This window comes from Amblyomma maculatum, chromosome 7, assembly GCF_055883805.1.
Source record: "Amblyomma maculatum isolate TAMU_Amacu chromosome 7, ASM5588380v1, whole genome shotgun sequence".
Lineage (NCBI taxonomy): Eukaryota > Metazoa > Arthropoda > Arachnida > Ixodida > Ixodidae > Amblyomma > Amblyomma maculatum.
The window spans coordinates 83,335,368-83,358,565 of NC_139350.1; the positions used below are offsets into that span (position 1 = coordinate 83,335,368).

Below are 23,198 nucleotides of genomic sequence, written 5' to 3' on the forward strand. Positions count from 1 at the left end.
GGAGCAAGAACTCGACTTTGTAGCAGCACGTAGCAGGATTATTTATTTGAAGCAGTCTGGCGCAAACATACGGCGCAGCTGTTCCAACACTAGCCCGGAAGAAGCGCAGTGCAACAGGAAACGCGGTAAAAACAATATCTTTTTACCGCTGCAGAGAAAGAGCACGAGTTCTAGTTACGACCCGGACGTTACTGAATGAAGGTACAAGATTTGTAATCAAAAAGGAATAAACGCGCGTGCACTGTAGCCGACACAGGTGACTTTCACTGATCATATGCTTCTAGCAAAGCAGCCGCGACGAGGTTTCACTTCACCCGCTCTCGAAAAGTGGCGTCGACTTTGTGCGTATGTTCACAAGTACACAGGGCACAGTGACGACTACGATGAATACCAAACGAGATTGCTTGGCCCATTTGGGGACCCGGGGGTAGGTCTGCTTCTAGCTTATGTGATGTCTAGCGCCCACTGTATTTTGAAAGCATGCTCATTTTTTTATCTTTAAGGCATTTTCTGGTTGCCCTCGGCCTTTCACGTGGTGTCGTAGCTAGAATTGTTCAAATTTCTTCCTGTTATCGCCTGTGTTTTGTGTATTCCTCTTGCACCTTCTTGTCTGTTCTTCCTGCTAACATTGTCACGACCACGTACATGTGCGGCAAAAAGGTTACGGAGCCCGCCTCTGCATGATATTTGAACCTTTCTCACGCGTTCCGCAGTGGAGATGATATACTAATGGCTTATTGGGTTTATGCAGCGCAAGCGTAGCTAAGGCATGTTAAAACGGATGTATAAGGTACTTCCTCTTGTTGGTTATCACCACCATCCTCAGCCTGACTATACCCACTGAAGGGCGAAGGCCTCTCCCCTATTCCTCCAATTTAACCCAGTCCTGTGAAAGCTGCATCCACTTGACCCCTGCGAACTTAACCTCATCCGCTCACCTAGCTTTCTCCCGCCCTCTGCTACGCTTTCCTTCTCTTAGAATCCAGTTTGTTACCCTAAACGACCGTCAGTTGTCCTCTCTACGCACTACATATCCTGCCTATTTTCATTTCTTCCTGATTTCCAATATAATCATTAAATCGGGTTCTTGGCTAGGTGAACGATAACGAGAGTTTGATCGCCGAATAAGGCTCTACACTTTGGCCGGGGCAGTATGAAGGAACCTTGATTAATGATGGCAGATAATTTTTGTTTTATTCAAAATGACTGAAGACTCGCGTGAAAAATGACCTACACCGTCATTCTTTTTTTTTTTTTTTTTCAGAAGACAGCCGCCAAGAATACTGCGTGCAGAGAAGTGTCGAGTGCATTCCCACTGCCTAAGCCTGAACCGCCGCTCTGTGCCCTCGGCGTCCCGTTAACACAACAATCGTGCCCAGATTGAGCTGTGGAAAACATCGCAGACATTCGGTCGATTATCCAGGCTAATTACCCATCCTAATCAGCAGGCTCAAGGGGGCCAACGGGTGGGCGGGCATAGCGGCTCGGATTAATCCGGAAGCCGCTGCCGATGTGTGGCTAGTCACTGGCCCCAATCAATCTCTGCCTACAGCGCATTTCCGGCGCCGACCGTGAGATTCCGAATCGCCAGACATCTGCGTCTTCCTAATAAGCCGCCTCGCTAAAAGCGCTCCGGAGGAGTCAATAGCCGATATGCTGACGCGACGCCGAGCAAACGTTGCTTTATAGTTGCATTTGCCTTCAAACCACAGCTGCCTTAGAGCTCACAAAAAAGCGTGTGGCAGTGGCTGTTTTTGCGGACAATGGACGTCGACACCCATCCCCCTCTCATTTTTTTTCTTTGTCTGAACTTAGCTTGAAGAGGGAGCTCTGGTTCTCCCCATTCGAATACACGAGCAGCGCGCAGACGCTCCCAGTGAGCATCGCCTGCACCCATTATACGAGATTGCTCTCTCTATTATCCTGTTCTCTCTGTTATCCTCTAGACGCTTCACTGTACGATGTATCTGCTACCCTGACGGCAACGCCAGCAACCAAACACTTGACACGACACGAATGTTAACAAAACTGTTAACTCAGATACTGTGGTGGGAAAAGCGTCAACAAATCGCTTTTTATAAACAGCAAGGCTAGATATTAGCACCCAAAAAGAAAAGAAAAGCTGATGATGTTTATTGTCAGTTTCTCTCGGGCCGAGTCAGACATACCGCGCCACGACTGACTATTTTGAATATGACAACTGCACTCCTGTTGACCACACGGCAAGAAGTCAATATGCAAACAGTCTGGCTAATTCCACGGCTTTTAAATACACCAATGCGCGTTGAACAAGCCGACGAATACGCATGCGTTCTAGGTCGACGTAAGTATTTGGAGAAAGCACTGAAGCGTACATCTTCAGGATTCTCTGTTTCCCGCGCATGGCTGGCACAGTAAGTTCGCAGATATTCGCCTCAAGAGTAGACGAGATGGCGTCCTCTAATACCGCATTTTGATTCAATTCTTTTTTTTTTTTTTTGCATTGAGAGCTTGGCACAGAGTCCGGAAAAGTGTTAATGACGCGCGTATTTTTTTCCGGCGCTTTGCCTCAATTCGCTGGGTTAATTACGCCCACGGCCTTTCGACTGAACCCGCTGTATGCGCTACTGGGTAAAAAAAACAGTTTACGAAACTTGTCGCAAAGGGCTAAACATACACGCTCCAGGCATTAGGACGCTTTACCATTACATATTTGCAGAAACCTACATTGACGGAAAACAAGTTCCGGACACATGTGCATAAGCCGTGACTGAAGGTGCTATTAATACGCGCCTTGTAGTTGTCAGAGCATTAAATATGTACAAACTGCGGTTCGTGTGACAAATAAGCGAACTTCACTAAACATTTACTCTCCAAAAGTAATCAGCATGGAAAAGCAAATTCAAGTTGCATGTTTCTCTTTCCCACTAAAGGTATATGAGAAGTGGATGGAATTTAGACCAATGCGATGTTTTTCTTTTCTTTTTTTTTTTCGTTAGCTAAAGCTAAGGTGGAAACATTTTCTGCGCATGTTGACGATTTATTCGCAAAGCAAAACCATGCGCCAAAATAAAAACTGTTTTCAACAACATGTGCGCGCCGCCGCGGTGGATCAGTGAATTCTACCGCAGAGCCCAAGAAGTTGGGTTCAATATCGACCGCCGTTGTTTCGACGGAAGCCCCATGTAGTAGGCGCCCGTGTGCAGTGCACTGCCACTGCGTGCTAAAAAGAAAAAAAAAAAAATCAAGGGGGTGGGGAGGGGGGAAAACTTATTCGAAAGCCTGCATGTTAGGACGCAAATTTACTATTTACCTCTCTTCTTTAAAGGCCGTACCGAGAAGGGAGAAAGTTACTGCACCTCTCATTTCCTCAAGGAATATTTGCATTAATTTCCAACAACTTGCCCATTGCCGTTTTAAGTTTTAAGCCCATCTCCTACCGATAGGTAAACCGGCTGCCGAGGAAAACGTCCTGAGAAAACAAGGGCACCAGGGCGGCTTGGAAGCTTCCTTTCCCATCGGCGAGCCGTGCACATTCGCCAATACTTTCCCGTCGGAGTGTAGCCGTTTCAGACAGGAGACAGTTGCCAGTGCACGCGCAGCCGACAAGGTGTAATCGTCTGGCGCAGTAACGAACTACTCTCGGCATTTGACCGACGAAAAAAAAAATAAAAAAAGCCGCAAATAACGAACAAGCACGAGGTAAGACGAGGCATAATTAAGCCTAAAAGGAAAACGTAAAAACGAGCTTTGATTTTTTTTTTTTTTTCTAGTCTGCCAGATAGTCCACTCAAACAAATCCGTAGCATGTTGCATTGAAATTTTTTTTTTTTTTTGGCAGCAAAGGTTGTATGGCTGAGGTCGGCTGATATGCCGCGCAATTCCTTAAACATGAGCTCGATTTAAACTAGTTCAGATCCAGATCATACTGCAGTGTCTTTTTTTTTTTTATTATTGGACCCCAGACCTTGTACGCGAGACAGCTATATGAGCTAAAGACGGCACTAACGTCAAGCTACATTTTTCTTTCTTTAATCTTGCAAAAAAAAAAAAAAAAAAAGGTATACGGACCACATATTGTTTGACCGAGCGAAAACGTTCCATTAATGGTCGGCTTCTATTCAGGCCGCGAGGGCTTATCGCACATTTGCACCCGACATTCCAACCCAGGAAAGCTGGCCGAGAGAGAGAGAAGCGTCTGGAATGACTGAGCTGCCCAAAGGAATGCAAACGCTGTAGTTGCATGCCGACACCGCGGTGAAACATTTCTGCAAGAGAGAAATAACGGCCCAGTTCGAGTGCAGCAGCTAGGGCTTCACTAGCGGTCGTCTCCCCGGGGCCTCGGCTAGAGCGGGGACCGCAGACGGTTTCACAACAAGAGACGGTTAGCAATATAGACTGCTCTCTGTGCACTGAACAGCGGCGACCCTCAGCGTCGCGCCATGAGCTAACACACGCAGTAAACTAAGTCGGCGCCTGCTGGTATTGTATAACGGCCCAACGTGACACAGCGTTGTAAGACGTCGCAGAAGGACGTAAACCTTCTTTTTTTTTTTTTGTTCCGCCTCTAATCGAAATGAGGTTGCCGTAGCCCCGCCACCTTGGCACCAACAGCCGCATGGCAAACCCATGCACTGAACCAAGGCGGAGGGTCTGCTTCAGGTGCCAATAACACGAGGTATAAAGAGCCAGTAGGTGGTACCTTTCGGCCAGAACAGTTTCGATCCGTAACATGTATTAAATGGTCGAACAACGGTAACATTACAAGCCAATGGCGCGCCCACTCAGGGACTACAGCCTCTTCCCACATGCCTAAAACATGCCCAACTCGCTTTGCGCCATCTGCGGCCACCTAACCCCTGCTTCCCTTTGGAATGCACTGTTGCCTGAAGAGTATCGGCTACCATTACGAGAACTCCTAGCTTATTTCCTCATACTTGGGAGTCAAAAACAATACTGCTTCCCAGACGGGAAAAGGTTACAGGCAGGCCTGCTTGATTTCTCATGCAGTCACGCTGCGATAAGCACACCCACGAGCGAACGCGAAAACATTTCCCAATGGCACTCAAACTGATAATGTTGGTGATGTTTTTGCGTTGCTGTTTGCGGGCACAACTTGCTTCCTAAATAAGCAGCAGCAGAAGCTTGGTCAGTTGGCCCAGCTTGAAATGGTAGAAGGGGGGGGGTTAATAATTTGCTCATGGGGCTAGAAGTTGGCCAGATTAAGCGCTTCTTTCACAAGCCTGTGATCTTATTTTCCAACTTTTTTATGGGAATTATTACCTTCAACAAGTAACAAAGCACTCTTATATCGCTCTGGCTGTGTAATCTGTTTATATTCAGGAGCTACCCTGTCCTCAATTAAAAAAAAAAAATAGGTGCAAGGAAACAAAGGCATAGTAACAGACAGGCCAAACAGTGATAGTTTCTCGCTATGCAGGGTTTCAAGGGGCACTTTATAAAACTCCATACATTTTTTTTTTTTTTCTGGTGAAAAATTGATTCTCTGGCCCTTTCTAGCTATGCTCATGTTTTCCAGTAGCAAATTAAGGCGCATGTATGGTTAAGAAAAATATAGCTCTTAAATACACCTGCACTAAATTCAAATTCACAATGTCCTCAAAGCTAATAAATAAACTCATCATGTAATAAAAGGGCTAGTTGGTGCCATTTTGAAGTGAACGTAGGTGTAGCCTATAGTAAAACAGGATTTTTGAAAACAGCAGGAGGCAATAATAGGTCATGGGCTAAGACATCCTCTTTTTGGCTTACAATCCGAACAGCAAACAATATCAGCCTTCTGACATTTCACTGCTATATGTTAACAGCCCTTTGTCATTAAAATTCTTTAACTTTATTCGATAAGAAAAGCCTACATTATGTTAGCGCAACACTATGCCATGGGGAAATTCTGAGTGGTAGTCACTGAAGACTTAAGCTGCACCGGATCATATATATCCCCTGGGTCTGCATGAAAACTAATGTGAAAGCATGCATTTTGCTTAGTTCTAGTGCCACCTGCATTTAGTTTTCTGGTCTTTTAAAGGCTCCATTTCCACTAAGAATGCCTCTTTGCCAGTCAAATTCTGTTTGTCTACAGTGTCCCAGAAGCTGCATGTGAGCCACAACAGATGTCATAATGAAGGACACTTGGGCTCGTGCACTACCATCGCAAAGCACATTTTGCCTCAACTTGCCTGCTACTTGGTTCAAACACATGTTGATGTAGACGTTGAGACTATTACGGCTTCCGTGATCGCTGGCTCGATGCAAATGGTGCTGTGCTGTGGGCCTTGGATATCATTGCAGTAAAATATTAACATCCCGACAGTTTACTAGTGAAAACTGCCAGTGGCGGTGACACTTCTGTGCCACATTTTACGGTCTTTAGTTTCAGATGATAAAAGTTTCCTTTCCAATGGGAGCATGCTGTTTGTCATCAGAAGACAGTACTTCATAGGCACAGACCCTATCGCTGTCCTGCATGGTGCGACAGCTTGTTCATGTGAGCAGATCTCATGTGCATCACAAGCACAACAAAAGAGCATGCTCTATATTTCAACCGATCCTGTGAGCTTTTGACGGTGAGTGGAACACAGCCAGTGTGGGCAGATGTAGGAAGCGGCTGTGAACCTTCAAGAAAGGTGTGCTGTGCAGAAGTTGCAAATGACGCAAGAAGTTTGCTCCTTTGTTTCGTGACATCCCACAGGAGACATCAACTGCCAATCTATCCTGACAATGCAACAGGACAACCACTGTAACAAGGAGGGGACTGCTAAGGCGCCCAGTAACAGAGCTTAAGCTGGCCTGGAGGTGGCAATAAATGAAAGAAAAAAAAAAGCAAAGATCTTGTGACATCAATTTGCAAAACTAGTTTTGTCATTTTTCACTGACCTGCATTCAAATGATCGCCCTGGATTCAAATCAATAAAAGCGTCTTGATAGACAATTGAGTGGAAGACTTCGGTATGTGTTAAAAGTTGCACTACAAAGCAGGAGCCAATGTGTTTCGTTTAATTAGTGCAGAGCTGCTGTCTTTGGCAAAAATGAATTCTTCAACCACGTTCTTGATAACATAATGCCATGGTACTGACAAGCATGCTGATGTACGTAATTAAGCTGATAAACTGCTTATGTTCAAATACAAATATGAAGTAGCACAAATTTATGGCTGCATGCAGTTAGGTGACCTGAGAGGTAGCTTTTAATTTCAGGATGTACCAAGTAAATCAACAGATCCCTGACCCTATGGTCAGAAGTTATTGATAATTAATAAGGTTTTCACAAAGGAAGTAATTTCCTGGAGGGGGAAAATCCCATATCACACCCAATACTGTGGCCAATGTGTGAGGGCACCCATAGGCCATAACATGCATATTAGGCCGCTATCAGCATTCCCTTTATCAGGTCTGCCTGCACTTATAAGATAGCAGGCCACTGCTCTGAACCTTTTCTAGCTGCAGCTGATTACTGCCTAGGGTGAAATATTGGACTTTATCATGTCTCTTTCCAGGCCCTCCACTGATAACACAATGATCAGTAAACAGTGCCTATACATATGGCCCTCCTACTGGAACTCTGGTGATTCAGAATACATAATGCTGCAACACTGCATTGCTTCTGAGAGCCCATTTTTCCAGCAACTGCCCGTGCACTTGCAAAATAAATGCACTTGTAAAATAAAAATACCTGCCTAATGTTCAACACACAGCAAGCAAGAAGGTGCTGCTGCAGTGGAGCATGTTTGTTTAGCTGGAAACTAATTACCTGGACGCTATAAGCTCTGCTGCTTATGGCGTCCAGGTAATTGTCCAGGCAAAAACTTGCACGTACCAAACTCCAAGAGGTGCTAAATGAAGCTGCTTTTATAGCCACAAAATGAAAACCCAAGAAACAAAGAAAGAAAAGGCCCCCGTGCCCCGTTCTGCAAGGGGTTAAAGAAATACTTTTTTTTTTTTTTTTACTGCTGCTGTTTATGCATTACATGGAGTACGGAATTGTGAGTTCAGCTATTTGTAGCTATAGACAGCATGTAAATGATACAACCTGGACAAAAACAATACAGCTTTACAGCTGTCACGGCAGATGGTAGTTAGTCTGGCAGAACTGTTACATACAAGAACACAATGAGTAAATACCAAGCAAAAGAATGGCAGAACACTTTTAGTGTTATAGTCTCAAACTGTCACCTCTCGGGTTTCGTGTGTCTTCAAACGGTATTCTTGCATTCTAGTGACATTTGGTGCCAGTAAAGCACACAAGACTATGCTCCACAATCTGTGGCACAAACAACTAAAGCACTAATGCAAATACAGACGCTGCCTTGCTGTTGCAAAAAATGCCACCAGCTCTCAGCTCCTGGTCAAATTAATATGAGCGAGCCTGCTCGACCAAGCCTGGCACACGAATTTCCGTTGAGTAGCATAAGCTCTCGAGAACCGCAGGCATATGCTGATAACTCGTTTGGCTCGGCACGTTCACAGATTGTCTACATCCGGTTGACACCGATTGCAGATGGAAATTTATAATAGAGTTGACAACGCGATTTCGTGACATTTCAGGTCCTTGAAAGAATGCAGGTATTACGTAGCCTGGATGAGTTAGAATATTTGTGGAGCACAATATCCTAGCCCGCGAGCTCGTGTTCGTTAGAACGTCGCGCAAAGACCCAATTCGGAGGCAGACTTGTTCAGTGCCACGTTCAACGACCGCACTTCGACACACACACCAACAAGACGCGGAAAAATACACAAAAGGCTACTGCTATGACATGTATGTAACACGTACGGAATATGAGGCGAGATCAAACTACATTTAGTGTCAACAGGGGCAGGAACAGCCAGCGAATGCAATCATTTGTCGAGAGCGAGTGGGCCTAAAGTCACGACGGAAGATTTTTCTAAACATTTTGTCAACTCTTTTGACACCCAGTATTTGCAATGCATGCGGTAGAGCTACCTGGTTGACAGGAGCAAAATGCAAGCACCAATCTGCTCACGCGAGCAGCTGGGAGACGTGTCGATCCCATCGCACGACTTGCGAGGTAAGCGCTAGGGGTACTGACCTGAGGGTAGCCCGACTTCTGCTGCGGAGGGTAATACCCGCTCATGATGCGACCAGAAAAATCAGCTGCGGCACAACCTCTGGAACCCTGCGCAGAGAAGGCTACGATCGCAAAGACGACACGGAACGCAGCAGGCCCGAGAGTGCGGGGAGGCAGAGCTCTACGAGACTACGACCGAGTCGCAATGGTGATTGATAGCGACGTGACGGCGGCAGCGCCGTCAGTAAACAACCCGAGAGGCGCCTACCCGAGGGCACACCGAGACGTCACGACCACCACGTGAGCTGCTGGTCTCGTCGACGAGGCAGCGGCGGTCCCGGCGACGTCCAGGAGCTGCCGAAGGCGCAGGAAGCGAACAGCAGCCTCGCGGGGACGTGCGCTTGTGCCACTGCGCGCGCTATCCCAACCAACGTTTTTGTTGTCGGCAATGGTCGCAATGGCGAACAGACCGGCTGGAAGAAAAAAAACACTGCGACCAAAAAATACTGGTTTCAGTTTCGATTCATTGTTATAAAAAAAAAATAATGATTCTTTTGCAATGGTCGCAATGGCGAACAGACCGGCTGGAAGAAAAAAAAACACTGCGACCAAAAAATACTGGTTTCAGTTTCGATTCATTGTTATAAAAAAAAATAATGATTCTTTTTGTCAAGAAGCAGATAAAATGAAGGAAAAACGTACAAAATAGAATAACTAAGCTCCCGTATTTAGTACTGCAGAATAAGGCCTAAGGCCACTTAAAAGCTGTGTATGTCATGTTATCGTCTGCAAAAAAAAAAAAAAAAAAAAAAAGAATAATAAATAATAATAATATAATAAATAAATAAGCGGACTATGGCCGCGGTTCACTGTAATTTACAGGGATGCGAGCAGAATGCTTACTTAACGCTACGAATTTTTTTTTCGTTAATCGTCTTTGTGAAATTGGTGAGACGGCCGCGGCCGACATGAAAACCAAAACTAAAACCGTCCCGCCGTTGTCCCGTTTACATCACAATCGTGTCGTGACACGTTGCAGTCAAGTTCAAAGGCCCATTATTTGCACTAAATTGATTAGTACATTTTGTTTGTTTTTTTTCAGGGCCACGCGTTTTGTAGCGTAAATGATCAAGCACTTTTCATTTCTCGCGTTAGGCCAACATTTGTACCTACTCATATGCGAAGTTAAAATTATTTAATAATAAAAATATAAACAAACCCTAAAATGCCTACTTTGTTGTAGAAAACAGAAAAAAAAAACATTCACTCCAACTTTTACGTTTTCCTTGCTGGCGTTAAGAGCTAATTTTACTAACTTTTGAGCCGAAAGAGGAAAAAACCTGGCAACGCTACGCACGCGATTAGCGGTGTTATGTAGCGAGCGCGGTGAGCGACTACGAGTTACCGCAGCCCGCTGTGGAGAGACAAGAGAAGGGCGAGTGAACAGCGGGTGTCGGGGTCCAGCGGTGTGCGCGCGGGTCTCGCGTCAGTGTCGGCTGGTTTGAGTCGCGGATCGTTCATTCATTCATTCGGTAGCGATGGATCGAGCGAGGACCCTGGCCGCGTCATTGACGCCGGTCGCCCGGGCCTTGTTGTCCGAAAAATGGGGCGCCGCGCGTCTGGCGAACAGCGGCTGTTTCGGAGTTCATCTGCTCAAGGTGCCCGCACGGGGCTATGCGACCCGTGCCGCTGCCGAGCCGTTCCTCAACGGCAGCTCGTCTGTGTACGTTGAAGAAATGTATCGAGCATGGACCAAGGATCCAAACTCCGTTCACAAGGTGTGTTGACGTTTTTTCGATTAGCGCATTTGGCAATCTGCGCAATATGCAGCACCTATAAATACCTCGCCCAATTCTTTGCTACCTGGACAAATGCCCTGCAATTTCGGTTGTTGGCATGCAACGGTCGGGTCGTGGGACGGTCGTCACTGGTGGATAGCGCTTATTCGCTCATGTCACCCTGTTCCGCAGTCACCTCTGTCGGGGCGTCGTCCTGCTAAACCCTGTCGTTGCTGGCAGCAGTTTAGCATGGCGGTGACGTGGGGGTTTGATTACGGGCACATACCAAGCACTTCTCATTGGTTGTTCATTTTTTGTTTTAACTTGAGTCAGAAGGCCTTCGATGCAAGGAGCTTGTCACGGCTGCCTCCATGCGTTCGTAACCGTTATGTGTCGAGCAGGTTTATTTTGTTTGGGAGTGTATTGGACGTCCGCGAGAGATGGTGCCCACGCGAGTGTTGCGTCATGTATGTACTGTACTCGTAGCACTGGGAAAAACTTCCTAACTGTATTTCGCGCTGCCTGTCAATGCTGTCAGTTTCAAAACTACAGCAAAACTCTCGTGCCGAAAGCAGCAGAGTGGCGCTTTTCGCGCTGTGCCGCATGTGCAGTTGCCTCTGTGAAACTAAAAACAAAGCATGCGCTCATGCCGTGCGTGGTTTTCGCGCCTTTTCAAAACACTGCCCGCTTGCTGTCTACGTGTACCCAATGACCGCGCCGTGATTCCAGTTATGTGAAGTGAGTTGTGCGATTTGCACCGCAAGTCGGTCCGTGCTCGCTGGACGCCGGGAGAATGCTCTCTTACGATAATTGGCTTTCCGGCGGTCACCTTGTGGTGACTTTACTTTATGACCGACTTCTTGCGTGTGCGCGCAGTCAGTGTCCCGTGACGATTGTGCTGCTTGGCAGCGTGAGGCTCAACTTCGGTTTTCTTGCGCGAAATTGACGGCCGTTGCGCACGACACCGGCCCGTACCGGATGCTGTCAGGTGAACGTCTGACGAGGCGTCGGTCGCCGCGTGGTTGCCCTTGACGAGCTTTGACCTAGTTTCTTCGCCGCCGTACTGAGGAGGCAGTCTAGAAGGTGCAGGAAGGGCAGGGATTGCGAAAACTGGTCACGGCTACTGTGCTCGATGTCAGGTGCTGGGAAACCTGACCTGCTTGGTGCAGGTTGTAACAGCTATTGATCTAGCTGATCCCAGTTGAGTTTCACTTTCACCGCAGGGTGGAACTCTGCAACTTTAACCTGTTAAATTGTTCCGAGGCTGCACGGGAATTGAATTTGCGAAATCAACTATGACTGTTTTCGAGTGGGCAGGTCATTGGTATTATGATAATGCGGCACAAAAGACTGCGTGGGCTAGTTAATAATTTGTTGCTATGAAAGGAAAGACGCAGACATTGTCACGCTCAACGTAGACACCTCAACCGCGCCCGGGGTTAATGGGTGAGAGGGGATGCTAATGAAATGAGAGAGAGAGTTACTTTTGTTGACTGTTCCAAATGATTCATTTCGGCCACCGAGGGTGCTGTGACATATACGGACATTGCATAGGCATAGGGATGACAACATTACATTGAAGCGCATGGCACCTAAAGAAGGTACCCTTGAGGCAAATGTGATATACAGCTAAAACATTTAAATGACGCCTTCTTTACATGCATGAAACTGTAGGCATGGAAACGTTGATCGTGTGTAGTTCTCATTAAATGAAAACAAGTGGGCACAGTTCAAAGCAATATCAGATGCTCTTCAAATGCAATTTTCCATAGTTAATGGAGACTGCAAATAGTTTTCCTTAATCAAAATAGCACTGGAATGTCTTGGTTTGTCAAAATATTTACATACTGTACTTCTAGGATTTTTACATAGTTATGTGCGACTGCCTTTTCCTTGTAGTTTGGGTTTCTCCATAATATGTGTGAGGCATGGGCACATATGCATTTAAGAGCTATCAATGCAGATGTTGTATGTTGTTGTTATTAAAACCAGTACATTTATATGCTCGAATGGATGCCGTGTGTAGGAGCTTTCTGTAGGGGGCCTTTGTAGGGCACAAGGTTGTGATTGCACATACGTGGGATTGTATGAAATTCAGCGCAACTGGGCCTGCACAAGATAGCAGCCTACGTACGAAAGCATTCCGCTCATAACTACATGAAAGCACATACCTAACGCTTATGCATAAATACTTATACTGAAAACTGCATCGCTGTAGTGTTGTGCTTCCTTTCTATGAAGTGCCTTGTATGCAAAACTTCATGTGTACTTTTGGAGTGTATTGTCAACTGAGGTGACAAGTTGAATTTATGAAAGTAGCAGGAATTTGACCAAACTTTTAGAAATTTTGGATGTTGGTTGGGCAGAAAGGGAAAAAAAAAAAAATTGTTTTCAGGACTGTGCTGTCTGTCACTTGTTATAAAAATAATCCTAATTCCAGGTAGGTAATGATCTCAAATTCACTTAACTTTAAATAGCATTGTTTGGCAGTGCTAATGATGAGCTTGTAACTACACAGAAAATGAGTTAATGTAAATTTTCACAACACAGAAAAATTCATTCTCTGAAGCCCTCTGCAGCATAAGTAAATCATGCTTTTTATCTGTCCGATAATGAAACTAGTTGCATGAGGCACATAGGAAGTTCAGCACAAATACATCTACTGGTGATATGTGGTAAAGCCTATTGGACCCAGTTCTAAATACCTGCACTATCCTACTAAACCATGCACTTTCTTTTGCTTTGTCACTTCGTTTAAGAAAGGGGATAGGAATCGCTGACCAGATGGTCTTCATTTCAAGGCTATGTCATGTGGGCAGTTTGAATTGAGTTCTCTGTAGGCGTATGCATGTGTCACCAGTAGAAGTGAAGAACACCACCTGCACATTGTGTCACGCTGAGATCTTTTCATATGATGTGGCACACCGTGTAGATATGGGATGAATGCAGCCTTCTTTCTTGTCTCTTCTTGGTGTCCTAGGGTGGAAGCACCCGCCGTCTTTTTTATCCGGTTTCCCAAGTGTTTCCACCTACCTAGCCATGGGAATCTTTTGGTGGGGACATGAAATTTTGAGGCTGCCTAGTACAGGCATGAAAACACATCCAATTCTTCACACATCTTGAACGCTCTGAATTAAACAAGAGAATGTGCTTTGCGGCCTTTGGCGCATACAGCCGACAAACAAGCCTGGCCAGCCACAACTTGAGGTTTAAAAATCGTATGCACCCATAGCCATCTGTTCGAATCTCAAATGTGAAATTGCCTCGACCAGGTGGGGAACGACAGGCATATACGATGCTATCCCATCCTTTCATTAGTCTTGAGTGTTGCAAACTGAACAGTTAATGAGCACCTGTCAAAGAATTTCTAATATTGTGAGAACTTTGTAATAGTTGTAATTTGCAATTTTTTTACTTTGTATTCATTGTAATTTGTTATACCGTAAAATTCGGAGTAAGCGTACTCTTCACCCATCTTGAACGTTGTGAATTAAGAGAATGGGCTTTGCGGCCACTGGCCCATACAGCCAACAAACAAGCCTGGCCAGCTGCAACTCGAGGTTTAAAAATCGCATGCACCCATGGCCATTTGTACGAATCTCAAATGTGAAATTGCCTCGACCAGGTAGGGAATGACAGGCGTCCTTCATCAGTCTTCAATGTTGCGAACTGAACAGTTAATGAGCATCTGCCAAAGAATTTGTAATGTAAAAACTTTGTAATAGTTGTAATTTGTAATTTTTGTACATTGTAATTATTGTAATTTGTAATACCGTAAAATTCCGAGTAAGCGCCTCCTTCACCCCCCCCCCCCCCCCTCTCCCTTCACGCAGGTCGAAACTGCCGGCGAAAGGAAGGGTGTGGGTGGGGCCAAACCCTGCCGGAACGGCGACGGCAAAACCTTCCTCCGCTAAAGATCGTCGCGCTGCCGCAGGCGTTTTTTCACGGCGTGCCATTCGAATGTATGCGTTAGCCATTGTTTTATTTCGGCTCCCAGGTGGACAACTGCTCTTTGGCGGGTGCGCATCGTGTGTCTCTCGCTCGAGGTGGTGAACCGACACCAACCTATCCTCGCGCTGCCGCAGACGTTTTCTCACGGCGCGCCATTCGAATGTATGCGTTAGCCATTGTTTGATTTCGGCTCCCAGGTAACAGACAGACTGCTCTTTGGCGGGCGCGCATCGTGTGTCTCTCGCTCGAGGTGGTGAACCGACACCAACCTATCCTCGCGCTGCCGCAGACGTTTTCTCACGGCGTGCCGTCCGCATGTATGTGTTAGCCATTGTCTTGTTTTATTTTGGCTCCCGACTAGACAGACCGCTTTCCGAGGGCGCGCATCGTATGTCTCGCTCGCCCGGCTAGTCCTGTGTATGCCCGGGGCTTCGGGAATGCGCGTCTGGGTGCCGTTTTTGTGTGTGACGTTTTTCTTTTAGAACTCGTCTACAGCGTGTGCACTACACCCTTAATTTCGACTGGATGGGGCTGGCCAGTGTTTCCTGGGCGCGGTTCGTGATAAATGCGCGTAGGGGGGTTGAGCTTTTCCGAACGGTGCGGAAATGTGAAATTGGCAGTGAAGAATTGTGGACGGGGGCTTGCTCGGAATTTTATGATTAGCAGATTTGTATTTGGCACACGATAGCCTTCCCTGCCCATGTGCCATAAATAAGGCACAGTTGAACCTGGCTACCGCACTCCATGCGCTAACAGGGACCACTATTGTAGGAATGCAGAGCATCAATCTACTGGTAATGAGCCACAGATTCGAAATGAAAGGTGACCTGCAAAAGGTGAACTTGCAGAAGGTATGGAGGGACCCAGCTACGAGCCTGGTGGGTCTGTCACACACAACTCTGCGCCCAGGAAGACTGTTGCAAAACATTTAGTTTTTCTCAAAAATTAATTTTTCGCTGTTCTGAATTATGCCACTACTCTGAACTTTTTAAAATGAAACTTGATATCCTTTTTACTAGCACAATAAGGTGTCAACAAACTATGTTATTAGAAAGCCATGGATAAGTTGTGATATTAAGATAATTTAACTGAAATGGGTCCGCCTTGAAAAAACGTTTTGGCTGTAGCTATCTTCAGCTCAGAGCAACACAAAAATCCTAGTTCATTGCACAGGCTGCTAAGGCACCTACATTCCTACCAAAGCATTTCCAGTTTGATTGCTACAGACGAGAGTTCTAAATGTTGGCTTCACACACACACGCACACACACACACACACACGCGCACGCACGCGCGCGCGCGCGAGGGCCATTAAGTTTCAAGCTCAGAATTAAAAAAAAAAAAAAAAAGAAATTGAGAACATGGTGTCATTCCTTAATTACCTTGGAACAGCAGTGCAGAAATGCTCTTTTTTTATTTCTACTGTACCTGGAGGATCTTATGCATTATGACCTGTTTATTCTCCGTAAGACTGCTCTGTAGTTTCTATCCTTACCCAGTTTAGTGTTCACGTCCGCTGATCATGGTATTGGGTTTTTTGGGTTAAGATGTTTAGGAAGAATTTCACTGTCACTCGTGAATGTGTACTGGATAATAAATGGGGTCATTTGCTCATTATTCAAATGCATTGGGCAAGGCGTGGCTTAAATTGATCATAACTGGGCCTAAGTAATACAATTACTTTATTGCAGTTTCGTCTTGTTTTTTTATTTTTTTATTTTTTTTTTTTTCCTGCTATATTACACTGATGAAGCAGCATTGCTTAGCAGTGTACTCCCACTGTTGCTGGGCTTCAGCCAGTAAGGAACAACAAACACCGTATGTTTCATTGCTCGCAGCAAAGACAGAGGGGAAGAAACAAACAGAATGGATTCAGAATAGAACTGTTACATTATCTTAGCTCCATATTCTTGTTTGTAAATATTTTCGTGCACTGGACTTGCACATATAGTACTTGAGTATTGAATTTTGGTAAATGTAGTTCAACAGGCTACGGGCCTTTCACAAGGCTATGTTTTATTATTTCTGACCTGTTAACATTCATTTAACAATTTTGTTTATTTGGCTGTTTTGTGGAACAGCGTTCTTCACGTACAGGTGTGTAAGTGTTTTTGTTTCCCTAGACTGCCCTCCTCATATGCAAGCAAGCTATTGCAAATAAATGATCTGAAATGCCTGAAAGGGAATGAGAGGACACAGCAGAGTCACTAGGCACGTCTGAAATGAAGGCACTAAAGGGCGATTGTGGGAACTTTCGCAAAAAAAAGGACTACAAAAAAAAAAAAAAAGCTCAAATTTCAGTGGGAGGCAGCCGCTACTACTATTTTTAAGGATGCTGATGTAAAGAGTGCCATAACTCTCCTTGTCAAGGCTGACAGTTTCTGCTGAAAGGCCAGAGGTAAGAAAGCAAAAGTGTGACCACTGGATTCATGATCTTCTTGATCAAAAAAAGACTCCTTGCCTTCCTTAGTGTTCCCCTTTGCAGCGTTGAAATTCCTGTGCTCCTGCTTGAATGTAAGGCGAAATATTTTATATGAACCTTGACTGCATAGCATATGAATTCATTCTATAGAAGACTTAAAAAGCAACTTTCCTTTTTCTTCGTAGACATATAAGGCAAGCATGCTTAAGAAAAGTGCTTATAAGAGTGCATTTGGCAGGCACTCTGAGATTATAAATGGAAACTTACCAGTATCCTTCGAGAAGAATTGTATAACAGCTGTACCTTATCAGTACTCACCTGGGGGCCGAACATGGAGACTAACGAAAAACGCTGAAATTAAATTCAGGACAGTGAAGTGAGCTATGGAAAGGAAATAATAGGTTTAATGTTAGGAGACAGGAGACCACAAAATGAGTCAGGGAAAAAATGCAAGTTAATGGTATTCTTGTTGAAATGAAGAAAACTAAATGGGCATGGGCAGGCGTGTAATGGAAGGCAGTATAACCGGTGGCCTATTCCAAGAGAAGGTCACAGGAAGGGTTAGTAGAAAGTCTGATCAGGAAGTTTGTGGGTATATAGTGGCTGCAGCTGCCAGCGGTCCAAGTAGAGACCTTTGTTCTGCAGGGGGTGCAGATGGTCTGATGGTGATGACACATTCTGCAGAAGGTTCGGCCAGGATAACCTTGCAAAGTGTCCTCCATGTGGAATAGCAGGCGGGCCAATTTCATGATAGTAATATTTCTAGTGGAGTCATTGTGTGCTTACTGGCAGTATAGATATGTGAAAACATTTTTGGCAAAAGTGATCCAAAGTATCAAGATTTCTTATCATTTGTTCAGTTTTCCAATAGAATCCGGTTCAGTACAGGGTCTCATTGAGCCAGACTTCTCTTTCTAGCTTCATTGCATTCATTGTGCTGTTTGTGACGGATGTCTTGCTTTCATGTCTTTTTAGTGTTTGCATATGGCCTTGCTCCTTTGTGTTTTTAGCTTGAAGATGCTTTTGCAGGGTTCCTAGCGGTTCCTAAAACACTCAGAAATCTAGGATTTTTCAAAACATTTTTTTCAAGGCCTTCAAGACATTTTAGAAGTGAATATTGTTGGGCTAGTTGGTTCATGACTTAGAACAAAACAAAACAGTGCGAAACCATGGGACGGCAGGAAAGAAAGAAGCATAGACACGAGCACTGACAAAACAATGCGAAACCATGGGACGGCAGGAAAGAAAGAAGCACAGACACGAGTGCAGTGCTCGTGTCTATGCTTCTTTCTTTCCTGCCGTCCCATGGTTTCTCACTGTTTTGTTTTTGTTCTAGAAGTGGTGAAGAGTCCTTGAATTTTGCATTCAGCTAGGTTCAATGAATTCAGCATAGTGCTGCCTACATAGCAATGCCAAAAGTCAATCCCATCCAGCTTTAAAGCTGTGCCCTTTCCTGTTTTGTCCTTCCTCTTGGGATGGCAGCGGTGTTGACCTCCTGCAGTGTGTTGGAAAGAGGCATTCAGATATAGATTGTGCAACTGATGGTTCTCATTTTTCTACTTTGGATGCAGTCTTGGGATGCCTTCTTCCGGGCTGCCTCGTCTGGTCTGGGGCCTGGCGAGGCTTACAGCTCCCCGCCATCCCTGGTTCCAGCCGTGGCAGCAGTGGCCGCGCCTCGTGCCGCCGCGGCAACTCCAGCACCGGCGCCAGTGCCATCTAAATTTCCAAGCACCCAGGCCGCACCGCGAGACATCGATGACCATCTTTCTGTGCAAGCGATCATCCGTTCCTACCAGGTGATGCCGCATGGTTTCATATGAATGAGAGTGATTACTTTGTAGGCTGGGCGCGTGGACATCCCATATCTTGGACTGTCCACACGCTGGCCGAAAACATTTTCATCTTACCATGAGATATCCAGGTTTGGATTTTTTTTTTTTTTTTTTTTTTTTTTTCATTCTTCATGGCTTGCTGGTACTATTGCACAATGCACTTTAAGGATGCCTAGTGTCCAATGTACTTTGCGCTGTTGTGAGAAGTGGTCTACGCCAATTCCTAAAGATGTGCAGGTGTTTTGAGCAGTTGAAACAAAGGTGCTGTACTAGACATTGGGAGAGGCATTTTGCTCTTAAGAAGTTCATTTAAGAAGCAGAGCGCGTGTGCCTACACGTGCAGCAGGGGCTGATAAGTCATACTAGCCAAGCGTCACATTTTGTACACCTTTCAGAGCTTACTGCTGGCTATAAATAAAATTAGGATGTTGGCTGTTGTAAGTCGAGTGAAGCGTCGCGCGACCAACTTTTATTGTTTGACGGTGGCAGTCCTAACAGGGGTGGAGATAAGTGTACAAAGTTGCCGCATTTGGTCAAAGCTACAGTTGGGCAGTGAGAAAGCAGTACCGGGGCAGAAGTTGCACTGACCTGATGAAAACTGGGTTATAAGAAAAGTGCCTATTGAAGTGGTAGTAGAGAAAACGTAGTGTGACCGGTGGACTCAATTGTAGCATTGAGGCAGATATCCGAACACATTGAAGGACAGAGTAATGGTGTTTGGTAATTTTTTTACATGCTTAGGGTGATGTCATGTTGTACAGTCATTGCAAGGGGAGAGTAGTATACTGTGGCACTTGCCTAGTAATTTTCACTGTATGCTCTTTTGTCAAATACCTAGTGGTAGTATCAAAAGCAAAATGGTTTTTGGGGCTCTTTTTAGGCCTAGCTTTTTAATATTGGCGATTAGCTCTCAATTTGCAGTGCATATATACACCTTAGAAGGTCGGGGTTCGGGCTGTTCTGTCCCTTCTTTGATGCGCGCTATGGAACCTCGTATATACACCAAACACTTACGCAGAGTCAGTGGTTATATTTCGTGCACCTGTTCTAGGACTTCGTCTTATTTAGTACACTACGTTGTGTATAGTATCTTCTCTACACTGCCAGACATGGGCAAAAGGAAGCAATTTAAGTTACTCAGTAAAATTCATGGAGCAGTGTTAGGTTGCTGCATTCACAACTGTCTATACTAGGAGACATCCAGAGGGTTGTTGAAGTCTGCACGATTGGGCAACATACCTGATTCCAGGGGCTCTAAGTGGCCACGATGCAGCATTTTGATCTAAGCAGATGCACCTGATTGTATATGATCAATTCTTCTTTTTTATTGTGCTGTGAAAATGACTATAGCTTACATTATGGCACAACATAGTTTGTATGGTAAAGCAGATATCCTTTACGTATCGGTGCATCAGTATCCTTTTAATGCATGATATAAATAATTGTTCCTATTCTTTTCCACAGCCCCTTTCGAGGCCAAGATGTATCAGGCGTCAGCTATGTGAGCTGCTTGGAAAGTTAATTTTGTTGCAATTTTTTGTTAGTGTAGTTAGCAGTAGGGTAAGCAATGGGGGGGGACAGCCTGTTAAAGGGCAAAGGCTCGTGGTTAAGCTCTTGCATGCCCAAGTCTTATGGAAAATCTGATGGTAGACTCATTGTTTAGAGCCTTGGTCAAAAGGTTTTAGACGTGCCACACTGGCTCTTTGGGGTTGTCTTTCTGCTGCTTATCTCTAGGTCGTGGGGTCAATCCTAGCCCTGGCAGCTGGTGGCAGTCGTATTTCGGTGGAAGTGAAATACAAAAATGCTTTGCGATGTCAGTGCACATTAATTTGGAGTTCCTCAGGCAGTTTAAATTATCTGGAGCCCTCCACGACGGCATCCATCATAGCTTACGGATCGCTTCGTGACATTAAAACACGCAATTTTTAAAAGTCCTTGAGCCTCAGGGTTTGCTTTTCGGAGCTGCAGTGGAGCCTTTACAGTGCCTTCCCCTGGGGGCTTAAATGTCTGAACAGGTAAGGACTAGAGTTCTCCTCGCCCTGCAGACATATTGGTCTCCAAGGTGGCATCATGGGTGCTCCCCTCTGCACTGCTGAGAAGCAAATAATGGGGCCCTGAAATCATTGGACCCAGGCTGCACATAAAGTTGACAGAAGTTTCGGCATGGCCAGATTGTAACTTTCACTGTGGCTCCTTAGGACTTCGAAGCTGTGCGGGATTTGTTGTCAAATTTTCACTTGTGTGACAAAGGCCTGTGCTTGACCTCACACTGACCTTAGTCACAGAAAATGCAGTTTCTGCAGTAGGCTCTGTATTCACTTGATTTTAAACCCATTATGAGCATTGGTTGTAATGCATCATTGCGGTCAACTGATTGCTGCTTTAAACCAGTATCTGATTCAGTAGGATCTGCTGTCTGAATATTATGTGGCCATGAAAAACTTGTGTTATCCAAACTGATATCATCCAAGGTAAATAAAATTTGTGTGCAGAAACATGTTCGTGCAGGTACGTTTACGAGTGACAGTTATAGCTACGCGTTGCTGCCCACTCAGCGTCAGGTGTGTGAGCCGCATCCACTGCTCTGTACTTACAGTACGTGTCATGTGACTACTGAGTGCTTGAGGGTGGAGTTCCAGACTCTGCATTCTTATCATTGTTAGTTGCACAGGAGAGAATGCGGAAAAGATGAAGCTCAGCACATTCTAAACAGTGCACTCTGGCCAGGGAATTTTATGAATTCATGTGAGCTGTTATTGGATCATCCAGATACTGCTGTAATGGCTAAAATATATGCATACAGTGTGTCCAATTTTTCAATAGCAAAGCTGCTAAATTAACGGGTTAGTGGATATAGAATGAACGTGAAGTAGGGGTTTTGTCGGTTGCCTGACATACTAGCAAAAGCCTTTTTGCCTCAGATCTTTTTAGTTCATTCAAAACTAACAGGCTTTAACGACTGGAGTGACCTGAATAAATGCGGCAAGTCTGCTAGAAAATTGGGTAGAAGCAATATGATTTCTCATTTTCGCAGAGCAACTGCATATTGAGAAGTTTCCTCTTTCGAATATTGTATTGAAAATGCAGGCCTTCAGCAGCGCTGAATAGCATCCTTTCACAACTGTGGGATTTTTTTTTATTTTAGAGGGACACTGACAACAACTGCATGTTATTATAGTTCATTGTAAAAATTGAGTTTTGGCTCTTTCCAGGCACGTTGCATATTGTAGGGCAGCATAAGGTGCGTTTACTGTGAAGAAAATTGTACCTTAAGATCTCTTCGCCAATCAAATCAAACTTATGACAGCCTTACCAAATTCATTGGTGTCTGCTGTTTAGAAGTGAACAGTGCCGTAGCATAGTCTGGGAGATCAGTGTCCAAAAATTGACCTGAAGGCATCTTGTTGAGAAGTCAGCCGCTCGTGGCGACATTTGTGTTTCTGTGTTGGTCTTTTCTAGCTTAAAAAGCTCCCATTTTTGACGAGGGTGGTCTGTTTGTAATGTGGTACACTACCGATACATGCCAATCTGAATTTGTTCTCGGTGTCCCTTTGAAGGCTTGTGACTGTTGATGCCAAGGAGTGTCAAGTTCCTTTTTCTTTTTAATTTTGTACAGGCTGTTTCACATGTAGAGGAAAGCATGTAGCTGCTGCTCTTTGCGAAGTGCTGCTACTGGCAGGCAGGAATACTTGCACGGCAAAGCGCATGCAGAACAAGCACAGCCAGCTGCTTTTTCTGTACATGCATCTGGTACAACCCATTTTTGTCTTGATCTCGGCGGTAGCTTTTTTTCATGCTCTGCCACGTCACCGCAGTGGTTAGGGTGCTGTTACCAATGATGCGGGATCGAATCCCGGCTGCGGCGGCCTCTTTTCAATGGATGCGAAAAGCTAGGCGTCCATGTGCTGTGTGATGTCAGTGCACGTCAAAGAACCCCGGGTGGTCGAAATTTCCTGAGCCCTCCACTACGGCGTCTCTCATAGCCTGAGCCGCTTTGGGACATTAAACCTCACAAACCAAAACCAGCTATTTTCATAGTGCAGTGATGGTCACGCATTCTCAGGTTCTCTCAAAGTGTGAAACAGCCTCTACATGGCATGCTGTACTAATGACTTTTTGCCATGCCACTTTAGAGAGTCCCTCATTGCAGGTATTTAGTGCTATTATCTCTATTAAAGGGCCTTGCAGTATAAT

At 45.1% G+C, this 23,198-nt stretch overlaps 2 protein-coding genes across 3 annotated transcripts in view; one reads left to right on the forward strand and one right to left on the reverse strand.

Moving 5' to 3' along the window:
- LOC146183768 (DAZ-associated protein 2-like) overlaps positions 1-9,477 on the reverse strand; it is a 46,147-nt gene extending 36,670 nt beyond the window's left edge. The window contains exons 1-2 of the mRNA XM_084609192.1: positions 9,291-9,477; positions 9,044-9,130 (exon numbers count right to left, since the gene is read on the reverse strand). Of these exons, the coding sequence (XP_084465318.1) occupies positions 9,044-9,088 (45 nt within the window). The 5' untranslated portion in view covers positions 9,089-9,130; positions 9,291-9,477. The remainder of the gene's footprint in view (positions 1-9,043; positions 9,131-9,290) is intronic.
- A 948-nt stretch (positions 9,478-10,425) lies between these two features.
- The window catches only part of Ogdh (oxoglutarate dehydrogenase Nc73EF), a 129,326-nt gene continuing 116,553 nt past the window's right edge, over positions 10,426-23,198 (forward strand). Inside the window, exons 1-2 of one of the 2 annotated variants that reach the window (XM_084609194.1) lie at positions 10,426-10,800; positions 18,744-18,968. In XM_084609194.1, the coding sequence (XP_084465320.1) occupies positions 10,561-10,800; positions 18,744-18,968 (465 nt within the window). In that variant the 5' untranslated portion in view covers positions 10,426-10,560. The remainder of the gene's footprint in view (positions 10,801-18,743; positions 18,969-23,198) is intronic. The other variant, XM_084609193.1, reaches the window with a different exon arrangement.